Below are 14,522 nucleotides of genomic sequence, written 5' to 3' on the forward strand. Positions count from 1 at the left end.
AAAGATGGGAACAGTTGGTTACAAAATTGCGTGCAACTAAGCTTATATATATATTTTTTTCCTTTCTTTAACGAAATAATTGGCTACTGAAATACAAAAAACAAAAAAAAGGCTGATCAACTTGGAGGTTTTTGTTCACCCAGGACATGCTATCCATATCCTTCAAAGCTATAAAAGTAAAGCATGAAAATGGAGGTACAATAGTACATTCAAACTATGAAATGCAGTATGCTGATAACTGATAATCATATAAACAAAATTCTTTATTGAAGACTTAATTTACTTTCAAACTATGAAAGTGATTAACAAGTTGGAGATCTTAGAGGGTCAATGTAATTTTTGGATGTGAGTTGAGGTTCAGCTAATGTTTTATGTGCTAAAAAGATGTGTCAAGAATGTTGCAACAGTGAATCTGTATTGGAGCTTTTACAAAGGAAAAAAGGCCTTTTATAAATCAATCCCATCGCATCATTTTTCTCAGAAAAAAATATATTAAATAAATGAATGTTGTTTGTGGGTAGACATTTGCTAACGGGTAACCCGTGACCCGTTCCGGGTTACCCGTTACGGGTAAAGGGGTAGGTCGGGTACGGGTAAAACCCGTAACGGGTAGACGGATAATTGGGCGAAAACCTATATCCGGTCCGTTTATTACCCGTACCCGTTGCGGGTTGACGGGTACGGGTCCGGTCCGCCCGTTTTTTTTTTTTTTTTTTTTTCTGTTTTTTCCCTTTTTTTTCTGTTTTTTTCAAAAAAATTCAAATTTTTTTGAAGTGAAACGGGTCGGGTACAGGTAACGGGTACGGGTATGCGGGTAGATGGGTACGGGTAACGGGTACGGGTATGCGGGTAGATGGGTACGGGTAGGCGGGTACGGGTTGGCGGGTAGACGGGTACGGGTACAACGGGTTATTTTTTAAATCATGTTATCCGGTCCGTTTATTACCCGTACCCGTCTACCCGTTTGTACCCGGGCAACGGGTACGGGTACCACGGGTAACGGGTACGGGCCGGGCAAAACGGGTTCTACCCGTTCCGGGTTTAGCAAATGCCTATTTGTGGGTGCGTAGAATCAATTTTCTGAATTGTCGCTCTTCTAATCAATCACATCACATTACAACATTTATTTTTTATTTTTTTATTTTGGGTACAACTACAAGACTTTTATAAACCAGTTTTAACATTACATCTTTGTCAAGAAAAAGAGCTCTCTGCATACAACAACAAAATGCAAATCCAAATATGGCTACGCCTGCTGCCTACAGAGATTAAACCAAATTACAGCTGTACACAAAGCACAAGAATAGTAAAACAAAGATGGCCATCAGCAATTCCACTTTTGCTAAGAAAACCACTGGTACAGAGGCAGCAAGCAATCCTACACCAGTATTTCAGTGGTACTTGTCAGTAGGAAACACAATTGGTACTTAACAAAGGAGCTTCTGCTGAGAACAATCCCCCTTTGACATAAAGCAATCCCCATGTGACAATCATACAACTAGAAACATCAAACATAAAACAAGACAATCTTACATGAAGCCCCCTGTGATAATAAAAAATCACCAATGGTAGCTACATGGTCCATTCATGTCTAATTTCAGATATACCTGAAAATCAAAATTTTACCCTTAAGGCAGCCCCCAAAGAACCTGAAATGAAACATCTAAAACCACATCCGAACCAAACAATACACCAAAATCCATGCTGACACCATGATATTAGGTATCCAAAAAATTTCCTCAAATACCCCTATATATTAACATAAACCTACATAGTGTTATACACATATCTACTAACTATCCAAAAGTAAAAATCCAAATGAAGAACAGTCAGGCACAACTAGGCCTGCTAAACGATCCGGGCCGGCTCATGGGCTTTGAGCTGGGCTCTTGAATGAGCCGAATTGAGCTGAGCTCAATTCGAGTTGAGTCCAAACTCAGCTCGAACTCGAAATTAAAGAGCGTTTCCCTAACCGAGTCGATCTGATCCGAGCCGGGCCGCCCATTGGGTCTTTCTTCTCTTCTCTGTTGAGCTCGCCCATTGAGTCTCTCTGTCAAGCTCGCCGATCTCCTCCCTGTCGAGCTCGCCGATCTCGCCACATCTTCTCCCTGTCGCGGCGTCGCACGCACCGTCTCCCACCGCTTCGTTCCCAAGTTTCTAGCCTCCTCATCGTCTCCCTCTCGCGCACAGGCCTTGCTCTCTCTCTCAACTGGTATCTCACTAATTGCGCTCGATTTTCTTATTTTAGTTTTTTCTACTTGATTTGAATGCAACCCATTAAGCACAGTAGCCTATATTCGTGATTTATTTCAATTTTTTCTTATACTGGTATCTCACTCTCCAACTGGTATTTCTACTTGATTTGAATGCAACCCATTAAGCACAGTGGCCTATATTCGTGATTTATTCCTACTTGAGTTGATTTGAAGCAACCCATTAAGCACAGTGGTCTATATTCGTGATTTATTCGTAATTTGAATGCAACCCATCAAGTAGGTATTCCTACTGGTATTCCTACTTGAGTTGAAACTTGAAACTTTAACAGTAAATGATGACCATAACCATAGTTATATATGAGGAAAGCAAAACTCATATTTTCTGGCTTGCTTATACTCTATTTAATTTGCACTATAGTGTCCATCTTCTTACTCAAGAATGAGCAAAGAAAAGATAGTAATTCCTGTCACAAAGAAGAAAGGAGCCGATCATTGCATTCTAGCCGCACTAATGCAATGCAGGTAACATACAACAACAAACCTTTACACTTTTATTCAATTTTCAGAGGACTTCTTTATCAAGTATATTGAAGTTTGTGTTTCTATTTGGAATAGCTGAAAGTTTAGGATTCTGAAGACATCAAGACAGCTGCTGATTCAACAAAATAGATTCTTTCTTGCTTGCATTTAGATTTTTTGCTTACAACCCGTTAAGGATTCCTTGTGTCCCTGTCGAGAGGCGAGGTTCCAAAGCACAAATCAGACAATTTTTTGGTAACGTGCCAATTCTCTAATTTTCTTTGTTTATGCCTTGTAATGGCATGTGGGCTGAACCCCTTTCAGTTACAGGTTATTGGTACGGTTCTTAGTAAAATTGTTAAGTTGTTGAATTTTACTAAGTTACAGGTTACTTAGTAAAGTTGTTGAATTTCTTTGTTTACCAGCAAACTGTAAAGTCACTAGAGGCTAAGTGAAAAATAAATATCTAATTAGTTCACCAAATCATTTCTGTTACCTGTACAAGAGTAATAATTGAATTTATGGTTTGTTTGTCAGGTTTGTATTTTGTGGCAGTAGAGAGGCATGCACTGAACAGGGTCTCAACTCTCAAGGCCTTAGATTCTGATACCTCTTGAGGAGATGAAGTTGAATCTTCAATTTTGATTTTTGTTTGGTTTTTGATAAAATGATGTAAAGATTTCTTTTTGAAGTCACATGCTTAGAAATAAAAGGAACTGTAGTGACAATTTTCTCAGAGAGAAAAAGCTGTTTGACTTGTACCAAAATGATTTTGAATTTCTTTCAGATCTGATACAAAAATGATGAATTACTTTACTTAAAGCTCTTTACTTTCCTTGTTTATGGAACTACAAAGGTGACTGATTCTGACAAAGGGTTTCATCAATCTAAATATATTACTTTTATTTGTTAATTTTATTTATTTATCTATTTATTTGTGCATTTATTCATTTATGTAACAAATTTGCAAGTAGGATATTTCAAACGTTATTTAATTTTATTGGATATTTTGGTCATTTATGTATGAAGGGTATGAAGACTCGCCTTGAGTTTATTAAAGAAAGAAAAAAGAGTAATTAAGATTAGTGTACTGACATATAATTAGAGGTTAAGTGATGAATTTAATTGAAGAAAATTGAATAGCTGAGAGTGTTATTTGAATCAAGAAAAAACGAATTTAGAGAATCATTTGAATCAGATGCAATCAATAGTCAAAGGGCCAATAAAAACTCTCCTCAATCCTCATGTGTGTCGGGCCGAGCTCATTTCAGCTTTTGATCCAAATCTCTGCATTTAAGCTGAGTTTCGGGCCGAGCTCATTTCGGGTCGATCCGAGTTCGGGCCGAGCCAAGAGAATGAGCCGAGTCGAGCCGGGCTATTTTCTTCATATTTGAGCCGAGTTCGGGCCGAACCTTTAATGAATGTTAATTGAGCCGAGCTGGGTTTTGAGTTGGATCCGGCCCATTAGCAGGCCTAGGCACAACTAAATAAACAAGCAGCTAAATACACGAGCAATATAACTAATAGTTCACTGAACAATCAATCAATCAGTCACAACTACAGTATAGACAAGCAACTAACTACACAAGAAATTAATAGTTTAGCACATCTCCTCAACTCCATAACATAACTGAAACAATTTATGACATCTTTGCCACCTCTATTAGATTTGAGCAGTCACCAGTGAGAGGGGTGTTAGGTCAAGGCTGAGATTAGTGCGAGGGGGTAGGAGGCGGGGATGGAGGAAAACGCCCACATCCAGGCGGATACCGACGCACGGCAGAAACATGGCGACGCTTGGGTGGAGGAAAGTTGTTGCTGCCAGGGACCCACTGACGAACATCTAGGGGGACACGGTCAGCAGAGCGAGAGGGAGGAGTAACACGTCCGCATCCTGAGGGCCACCGGCGGACGGCCGATACATGGCAAGGCTTCAGATTGTGCGCTGATGGGGCCTCTGAGATTCGCCGCGGTGGCTTGGGCTGTGGCTCAGGCTCACCATTGGGGCGTGCAGTTGACTGGCACTTCTGGGGGCCCCACTTGGAGCTAGAGCAGACGGTCGCCAGATCAGAGAGGTTAGAGAAGAACCACTCTCGGGAGATTTCTTCAGAGAAGTGCGAGGGCTTGCCAGGGCTATTCTCCCCCACCTCTGAGTGTGGGACCAGCCCTGCCAGTATGTCTGCAACTCGTCTGAAAAATTAGCAGTTTATATAAATCAAATATCTCAAAACTTAGTGCTTGAAAAATATCGCAACATAATTTCATCAAGTTTGCTATTTGGATCCACTATCTGATTATTATTTTGTTACCAGACCTAGTCCATAGTAACCTAGCAGCAAAAATGGACTAAAGTTCACCCAATTATTTGAATAGAATCCCCTGCAGCAAAATTTTATTGAATAATATCCAAATGTTAACAGTGGTTGATGAAAAGACGTATAACAATTCTGCGTAATTTATAAATAACACCCTGTAGCAGTGGATAATGTGTAATTACCTCTTTTGTCGGCAGTCAGTACCAATTGCTGCAGCAGCAATAGGCCTGTCACTGTCAGGTTGGAGTTTAGAGGAGGCGGTGTCCTCCAAATCCTCTTCAGATGCCTGGACCTGCAACCCCATGAGTTCCTCATTGAAGCGTGCAGCGGACAGGCAATTCTGTGGAGACCACTCTGTTCTAGAGCATGACACCGCAGAATCAGATCGGGGCCGACAGAAGAACCATGGGGAGACAAAACTGGATTGGTAGGGTCTCCCGAGGCTATTCTCCGCGTCTGACGAAACTGGAGTGCGACTGTCAGATGGCTCTGACGGGCTCAATTCAGGTAGCATGTTGAATGCTGACCTGACAAATTAGCAGAAAATTAATTCTTAATTTTTGTTTTGTAGGTTTGCTGTGACCTAATACTAACCGTATTAGGCGAAGAAATGGAAGAGCGAGCGAGAGAGAGGTAGCAATAGCATACCAAAAAATGGAAGAGCGAGAGAGAGTGGCGCTGGGCGACGAGGGCTTGGTGGTATAGAATAGAGAATAGACAATAGAGAATAGAGAATAGAGAATAGAGAATAGAGAATAGAGAGCAGAGAGCTGGAGGAGAGAAAGAAATGAAATGAAATGAAGGGGAGCGTGAGGGAAAATAAATAGAAATAGAAATAAAAATAGAAAGGGAGACGCGGCGGAGGGAGCGTGGGAGGGAAAAAATAGAAAATGTTACTTGGGAATTTCTAAAGTTACTCGCAGTTTGACTTTACATCTGGACTGGGCTTAAAAGTCAAAACGGATTTGGATAATTCAGCGGATTTGATATCCGCGATGTTCGGATCCAAAATTACTACTAGAGATAAATTGTATCCGGACTATTTTATTGTTTTAATCAATTCTCTGCTCTCCGCGGATCTGAAATGGACGACTCAGATTAACTAATAATGGTGTCTATTCGCGGATGTCGCGGGGGGCAGTATTATTTGTGCTCTGAGATGCGTGCCAAGATAAAAGAACAATCTTGGACCGTACGTTCCTAATTTGCTTGAGTCGTACCTGGGGTGATCCCAATTGTTGCAAGAAAATATTTAACCGACTTCTTCTTTTTCTTCTTATTTCTTTATCATCTTCAAGCATTAATGGAGAAATTGCTTTCAAGCGACTTGGGCTCTCCAATCTCCCTATCCCTTAATTTGCTGTTACCTCTCATAACCACTGTAATTTTCTTCATCTAATTATATGCAATTAGTAAAAATTTTATTTTCTTCATCAAAATTCTTTTAATCATAGAACTAACTCAAATATAATTGGAAATTAATTTCATGAAAATAACAAAAAATATAAAAAAAAGAGCATACCAGAACATTTGTGCTTCTTGAGCCGTCCTTATCTTTTGGAGAGCAACGAAACCGCGAAAACCTCCATATATATATATTTTTTTTTAATCTCCTAATTCTTACCATCTAATTAACTTCTAAAATCTAGCTAAGAGATTTTGGTTTACAACTTCATTCTCTTCTAAAGAGAAACACATGTGCGGCGTCCAAAATAAGCATGCTCACGCTATTTATAAGCAAATATAATTTATTTTAGGGTAATTATAATTTCTCTCACCTATCCATCCCCCATTTCATCCCTCAACTAACTTTCTATTTTAACTATAACTATAACTACTATTTCTAACAACCTTTTATTTTTTTCCTCTTTCTCCCTTTCTCTTCCACCTCCATTTTTCTCTTTCACCTCCATCTTCTTCTCCCACATTCTTCTCCCACCTCCGCCTCCGCCTCCCACCTCCCTCTCCCACCTCCGCCTCCCACCTCCCTCTCTCACCTCCGCCTCCTACACCTCACCTCACCTCCGCCTCTACCTCCCTCTCCCACCTCCGCATCCCACCTCCTCCTCCGCCTCCGTTTTTCCTTCGATAAGCTCCCCTCCCTCTCCCACCTCGAAATGGTAAATACAATAAGCTCCCTCTCTCTTACACTTTCGCCTCGGTTTTTTCCCTCTACGCCTGCTACTCCTGCTCTAGCGAACGTTCTGCCAGAGATCATCTGTCACTCCATCCCAATCAAGCACGCCCAGGAATGAATACTTCAATGTATATGAATGAATACTTCATTGTGTATGAATGAATACTTCAATGTGTATGAATGAATACTAGAGCACGTCTCTACCGGGTCAGATCCGTCACTGTCGATCGTATCAAAATAATTTTGTATATGTATATGCAATTAATCCCTTTCATATTTATATTCTCCTTCCTCATGAAGTAGCAAGTTTTGCAAAGAACAAAGCTTTATTAATGGTGAATTAGGCCACTGCGTATTAAATAAATGACATAAAAATAAATTTTGAAAAAAAAAATAGAGATATATGAATGAATACTTGATGTCTTAGAATGAATACTTCAATGTGTATAAATGAATACTTGCGTGACAAGATATTAATACTTGTGCAACGGACAACTCGAAAGTATGTCATCATGGATCTCATTTGAAAGATAAAATTGTGTAGAAAACGTTCGTGGTTTTAGATTTGCAAAATTCTTCATAGATCGTTAGAAATATTGGTTAGATTGAACGGAGAAAAAAAAAACCCACCTCTAAAAACGTGTAAAAGATGTATAAGTGATGTGTCCAGTTTTTATATTTGCATTTACACGACGATGATGAATACTTTCTCGATAAGAGATGAATACTTGTGCAACGGACAACTTGAAAGTATGTCATCATGTATCTCATTTGAAAGATAAAATTGTGTAGAAAACGTTCGTGATTTTAGATTTGCAAAATTCTCCACAGATCATCATAAATATTGGTTAGATTGAACGGAGAAAAAAAACCACCTCTAAAAATGTGTAAAAGATGGATGAGTGATGTGTCCAGTTTTTATATTTGCACTTGCACGATGAGGATGAATATTTTCTCGATAAGGATGAATACTTGTACAACGGACAACTCGAAAGTATGTCATCATGGATCTCATTTTAAAGATAAAATTATGTCAAAAACATTTGTGGTTTTAGATTTGCAAAATTTCTCACTGATTGTCAGAAATATTGATTAGATTGAACGAAGAAAAAAAATCTCACCTCTAAAAACGTGTCCAGTTTTTTTTTTAAAATACTTGATATATTAGGTCTAAATACTTGATGCATTATAGATGAATACTAGCGTGCCAGTTGTAAAATCTTTCAGATATTATGTAGTCCCCAAATAGTAAGTGGTCCCCCTAAGTAGTTAGTAGTTATTGAAGTAGTTAATGACTGGGGGATGAAATGGGGGATTGTTACGGGGGATAGCTAGGTGCTCCCTTTATTTTAAGAGTTCGATGAGGTACATACAATCTTAGACAAACAAAATCATCTTCACTAAGTACCTTAATAACCTGGTCTTAAAAACCACGTCGCAGAAAACATCGCCGTTGTTTTTTAAAAGCACAAAATGTATTCTTAACAATATACCTAACCCTACTTTATTGAGCATCTTATGCTCCGATACTCGATCGATAATGTGAAGAACCTCTCCTGTACAACACATTACCCTGTGAGAGATGTGTATAAAAACAAATGAGATGGGCTACGGTGAGTTGCGAAGTAAAGCTACTATTTTACTTCACACTCATATTTTGCGATTTGAAAATCCAAACAATCGATCCAAACTGCTCAACATGATCTCCATATTGAAATATGCTTGGAGACCAAATTTTACATTTTTTGGAATTTTTTTACTATTTATTAAGTAATTTTGAAAATCGCTGATCCGATGGTCCAGAAATTTATACTGTTTTTACTGTTCACAGCAAAACAACAGTTTTTAAAATTGTTTAATAAATAGTAAAAAAATTCCAAAAAATATAAAATTTGGTCTTCAACCATATTGCAATATGAAGATCATATCTAACGGTTCGGATCGGTTGTTTGGACTTTCAAAATGAAAATACGACGTGAAGTACAAATACGTTTTACTTCGCAACTCACCGTAACTCATCTCAAAACAAATAGAGAGAATTTATCAATTCACTACAACAAAAGAGAATTTTGTTTTTTTTTGTTTGTTTAGGACACAAAAGTACATTATTAATGTTAAAATGCACCATCTTTTTGTGCTCCTAATGTGCACTCTCTCCTCATATTTTCATTTTCAAAGTTCAATTAGTCGATTCGAACCTTCCAACGTGTTCTTCATATTAAAATGTGCTTTGAGACCAAATTTTATATTTTTTGAAAAGTTTTTACTATTTTTTCAGAATTTTTTATTAAACTAAACTATAATAAAAAATTCAGCAAAGTGATGATTTTCTAAAATTCTGAAAAAATAGTAAAAAGTTTTCAAAAAATGTAAAATTTGGTCTCGAAGCACATTTTAATATAAAGAACATGTTGGAAGGTTTGAATTGACTATTTGAACTTTGAAAATGAAGATATGAGAAGAGAGTGCACGTTAGAAGCACAAAAGGGAGTATGCATTTTAACCCTCCTATATATATATATATATATATATATATTTTTGGGTTTTGATCAAATCTAGTTAAACCTTGTGCAGGACTGCTTGTAGTCTCTCTCTCTGCTGGTGGGCCCGCATAGAGAGAGAGAGACGCACAGTAGAAAGTAGAAACAGAGACGATCTGGAAGGGTTCGTGCTGGGTGAGAAATGATAAATTTATTATGGGCTCTGATTTGGGCTTGGGTTGGGCCTTTTTGGTTGTAGATTAAACAAGCACAGTTCTTACTAGAGGTGGTTAAATATTTCATTTCTTTGTAGATTGAAGTGTGAATTGTCCCCGTAAAAAAAAATATCTACTCTACTTCGTAGTAAACATTTGAGATAGGCTATTTGAAATTTCATAGAAAAACATGGATTTCATGCATGGAAGCCACATCATAAGTAACACAAGTACAATAGGACTTAATGTGTAAACAAAATTAATTAATTCTTTCTTTCAAATAATTTCGGTTGAGAAAACAAACTCAGAAATCTTTATTAAAAATGTGACCATAAAAAATAAGAAAAAAATAAAGATCAATTTTTTTTTTGGCACCAGACAATCACATATCACAATAACAAAATTTGTCCCATATAAAAATCAACTCTTCCTGGGTAGTTTTTCCAATTCACACATATATATACGGCTAAATTGCTGCCGGCAGCATTTCAGCCAGAGGTGCTGCCGGGGCTTTTTTATTTTCTGATGTCCAAACAACAAATCTAAACCGTTAGATATTTAATCTATATTATAATATACTTGGAGACCAAATTTTACATTTTTTGGAATTTTTTTTACTATTTATTAAGCTGGTTTGAAAACCGCTGATTTCAATGCTGCAGAAATTTACTGAAATCAGCGGTTTTCAAACCAGCTTAATAAATAGTAAAAAAATTCCAAAAAATGTAAAATTTGGTCTCCAAGTATATTATAATATAAATTAAACATCTAACGGTTTGGATTTGTTGTTTGAACATCACAGTTTACGATATTGCCCCGACAGTACCTCTGCTGAACTGCTACCGGCAGCAATTTAGCAGTGCCATATATATATATATATATATATATATATATATATATATATATATATATACTAGTATCATACCCATGCGTTGCAACATGACATATTATAGGAAACAAATATATCAATAAAACTAATAACTATTTAAAAATTAAAACACATCTTAATAGAAAATTTATATGATTATGTATTTTTAATTAACTTTAATCGTAACCTCTGATAACAATTTAATGATGTGATGATTCTTTATTTTTAAGTACCAATGGCATCAAATAATAGCTCGATTCAGATCTAATATTAAATATCAGACAACAATTCAATACCAATATATATTATTCTTCTTATTTGTTTCCAATTTATAGAATATATATACACACACACATTGATATATTTTATATTGGAAATATATTCTAAATTGCCCACACCAATATGTATAGAAACTAAGAAAGAGAAACGAAGAAGAAGTAAGGAAACAAAGAAATAAGAAAATGGAAGGTGGAGTCTTCTCAATTGAAGAAGAAAAATATGGAAACAAAGAAATAAGAAAATGGAAGGTGGAGTCTTCTCAATTGAAGAAGAAAAATATGGAAACAAAGAAATAAGGAAACAGATAAATATATCACTAAATTTCAGAATTTGTTCAATTTTAATTGTAACGTATCGTGTGGCAGCACATGTGGTGGGTATGTTTTTAACTAAATTTAGACTTCTATACATAAAACAGATGCATTTAATCATAAGAAGACAAATTATGTAATTGAAGGGCTGAGATTAAATCCAAAGTTTCACCTTTCAATCGTAGCCGTTGGCGGATCGGACACCCAACATGCTTAATAATAAAATGGAGATATATATGAGTAAGGCTTGGGTGCTATGGATAGCATAGAGGGCCACCGTGCTACGGCTCAATATTCGAGTTTTCAAAATCCAAACGGTCGATCCGAACCGTTCATCTTCTTCTCCATATTAATATGTGTCTGGAGACCAAATTTTACATTTTTTGAATTTTTTTACTATTTTTTTAGATAGGTAGAAAATCAAATATCTTAATGGTGCAGAATTTTTTAGATCAAGTGATTTTCTACCTAGCTAAAAAATAGTAAAAATTTTCAAAAAATATAAAATTTGGTCTCCAAACACTTATTAATATGGAGAACAAGATGAACGGTTCGGATCGACCGTTAGGATTTTAAAAACTCGAATATTGAGCCGTAGCACGGTGGCCCTCTATGCTATCCATAGCACCCAAGCCTTACTTTATATATATATAGTAAGGCTTGGGTGCTATGGATAGCATACAGGGCCACCGTGCTACGGCTCAATATTCGAGTTTTTAAAATCCTAACGGTCGATCCGAACCGTTCATCTTGTTCTCCATATTAATATGTGTTTGGAGACCAAATTTTACATTTTTTAGAGATTTTTTACTATTTTTTTAGATAGGTAGAAAATAAAATATCTGAATGGTGCAGAATTTTTTAGATCAAGTGATTTTCTACCTAGCTAAAAAAATAGTAAAAAATTTCCAAAAAATGTAAAATTTGATCTCCAAACACATATTAATATGGAGAACAAGATGAACGGTTCGGATCGACCGTTAAGATTTTAAAAACTCAAATATTGAGCCTTAGCACGGTAGCCCTCTATGCTATTCATAGCACCCAAGCCTTACTCTATATATATATATATATAAGGAATATGCTAGCATGTTATGCATAACATAGAGCCCTTCGGTGCAACGACTTGGATTTAGACTTTTTAAAATCCTAACGGTCGATCCAAACCGTTCATCTTGTTCTCCATATTAATATGTGTTTGGAGACCAAATGTTATATTTTTTGGAATTTTTTTACTATTTCTTTAGATTTATTGAAAATTGCTGTTTTTTTTATGGTCCAGATTTCTGAAAACAGTGATTTTCAATAAATCTAAAGAAATAGTAAACAAATTCTAAAAAATGTAAAATTTGGTCTCCAAACACATATTAATATGGAGAACAAGATGAATGGTTCGGATCGACCGTTAGGATTTTGAAAAGTCGAAATCCAAGCTGTTGCACGGAGGGGCTCTATGTTATGCATAGCATGCTAGCATATTCCATATAGGAAAATGCTAATATGCTACGCGTAGTGATAGGCCTAAATTATATACATATTCGATCTGATTTTTATCACGAAATAACACCAAATATCTTGTATTTTGAATATAAAGTTAATATAATACATCTAGGATCAAGTTATTGCGTTTGTTTTGTTTTAACTTGTAGGAACTGAAGAAAAATGAAGAAAATCGAAGAAAAATGCTCAGTGCGGACGCACGGTTTACGATACGGCCGTACTAAGTACTTAGATGGATTTCTGGACGCACGCCAATTTTAAAAAGGTATAATAAGCTATTCGTCAAAATCCGTGCGGACGCACGGATATCGATACAAATGAAATCTGGGTGAACAGGAAAAATCCAAGCCCAGTGCGGGTGGCCTGGCCGCAATGTAGCAGAACGCATAACTGGAGCCTGAACTTAAAACTGCCATAACTTTTGACCCGTAACTCAGATTTAGGCTTGCGACCACTTTTTGGAAAGCTATCAAGAAGATCTACAACATGAGAAACTAAAAAAGGAAATTTGGAATCAGTAGGACGCACTAAACTCGCAGAAAGCCAAAATTACATATTTTCAACATGGTTTCTATTTTTGGCGCATCAATGACACGTTTTTACAGCCAAATGTGGACATGGTCTTTAGTTATAAAAGAGGGGGTTCATTATCCATTCAAGGCATCTCTTCGCAAAGATCAACATCCATTATCATCCATTATCTCATTCTCTCTCTCCACATACACAATATTTAGCGATAAATTCTGAAGTAAGGAAATCTTTCAAGCAAGGAGAAGAAGGGTTTCCTGAGCAAGATTCGGCAAGATAGAGGTTCTTGATTCAATAAAGGGTGTAATAATTTCTTCTTATTTTGCCAACTTTTGTAATGGATCTCTCCATGAGGGAGTAGATCTCTCTCTAGGGGTTTAGGTCAATGCATGGACTTATTTAATTATATCTTATTTGGTTATTTGTTTTTATTATGATTGTTTTATGGGATTTGATTGTTAATTTCTGTGATTTATCATTTGTGTTGATTACATAGTTTAGTACTTGAAATCGCGGTAGTCCCGCTTTGGAATCGGTTTGTTAGGCAAAAGATCCAAAGAAGTAGGATGAGAGGAGAGTACCAAATTATGAACACAAATATCTTAGGTTTTGGGTTAGAGGAGACCGTACTTTGATACCTATAACCAGAACTATAGAAATTAAGGGTTTGGTGAAGAACGACCGTGAAGTCAAACCCCTACTTAGGACACCTAGATTGATTAAGTATTGATACGTATTTTGTGTAAACGTGATTGTTAAATATCCCTTTAGGATGGTGACAACACCTAAAATTCAAGGAACATTAACCCAACCTACCAAAATACTTGTGTCAATAATTAGTCAATATAGGCTAACAAGAGCTTAATGGATCTAGATAATTAGGGTGAAGAACGACCGTGAAGTCCAAAATTATCTAGGCACGTTATTAATTCACAACCGTGACCCTTTTTAACACTTTAGGTTAGAAACCTCATCAAATCATACATGAATTTAAACAAATACCGAATAGATAGAGTTAGCAAGTGATTGTAGACCAAATGCCCCTAGATCTCCTAATCTAGAAAGCAAACCAATCTTTCTTTCATATTTTTACTTTTATTGTTTAAAACTCTCTATTCGGGTATTGAACCCAAATTTAGGAATTGTTAGAACAA

General features: G+C 36.5%; 1 protein-coding gene and 1 long non-coding RNA gene across 2 annotated transcripts; one reads left to right on the plus strand and one right to left on the minus strand.

The window, feature by feature from the left end:
• The first annotated feature begins 2,037 nt into the window (after positions 1-2,037).
• On the plus strand, positions 2,038-3,587 carry LOC144544063 (uncharacterized). The gene is made up of 4 exons (XR_013508147.1): positions 2,038-2,212; positions 2,635-2,738; positions 2,832-2,990; positions 3,273-3,587. It is a non-coding gene; the product is annotated as an uncharacterized LOC144544063 (long non-coding RNA).
• A 632-nt stretch (positions 3,588-4,219) lies between these two features.
• Positions 4,220-5,673, minus strand: LOC144544120 (uncharacterized). The gene is made up of 2 exons (XM_078292555.1): positions 5,233-5,673; positions 4,220-4,925 (listed from the first exon to the last, which is right to left on the minus strand). The coding sequence occupies exons 1-2, from the start codon at positions 5,562-5,564 to the stop codon at positions 4,448-4,450; spliced, it is 810 nt and encodes a 269-aa protein (XP_078148681.1). The 5' UTR covers positions 5,565-5,673; the 3' UTR covers positions 4,220-4,447.
• Between the last annotated feature and the right edge of the window lie 8,849 nt (positions 5,674-14,522).

The sequence above is a fragment of the Carex rostrata genome, chromosome 1 (assembly GCF_964058835.1).
Source record: "Carex rostrata chromosome 1, lpCarRost1.2, whole genome shotgun sequence".
NCBI classification, from domain to species: domain Eukaryota; kingdom Viridiplantae; phylum Streptophyta; class Magnoliopsida; order Poales; family Cyperaceae; genus Carex; species Carex rostrata.

Excerpts from the sequence above, each read along its gene's own strand:
- LOC144544120 (XM_078292555.1), bottom strand. The coding sequence starts at position 5,564 with ATGCTACCTGAATTGAGCCCGTCAGAGCCATCTGACAGTCGCACTCCA. Across the intron at positions 4,926-5,232 it reads ACTGACTGCCGACAAAAGAG|ACGAGTTGCAGACATACTGG; the intron begins GTAATTACACAT and ends CTAATTTTTCAG.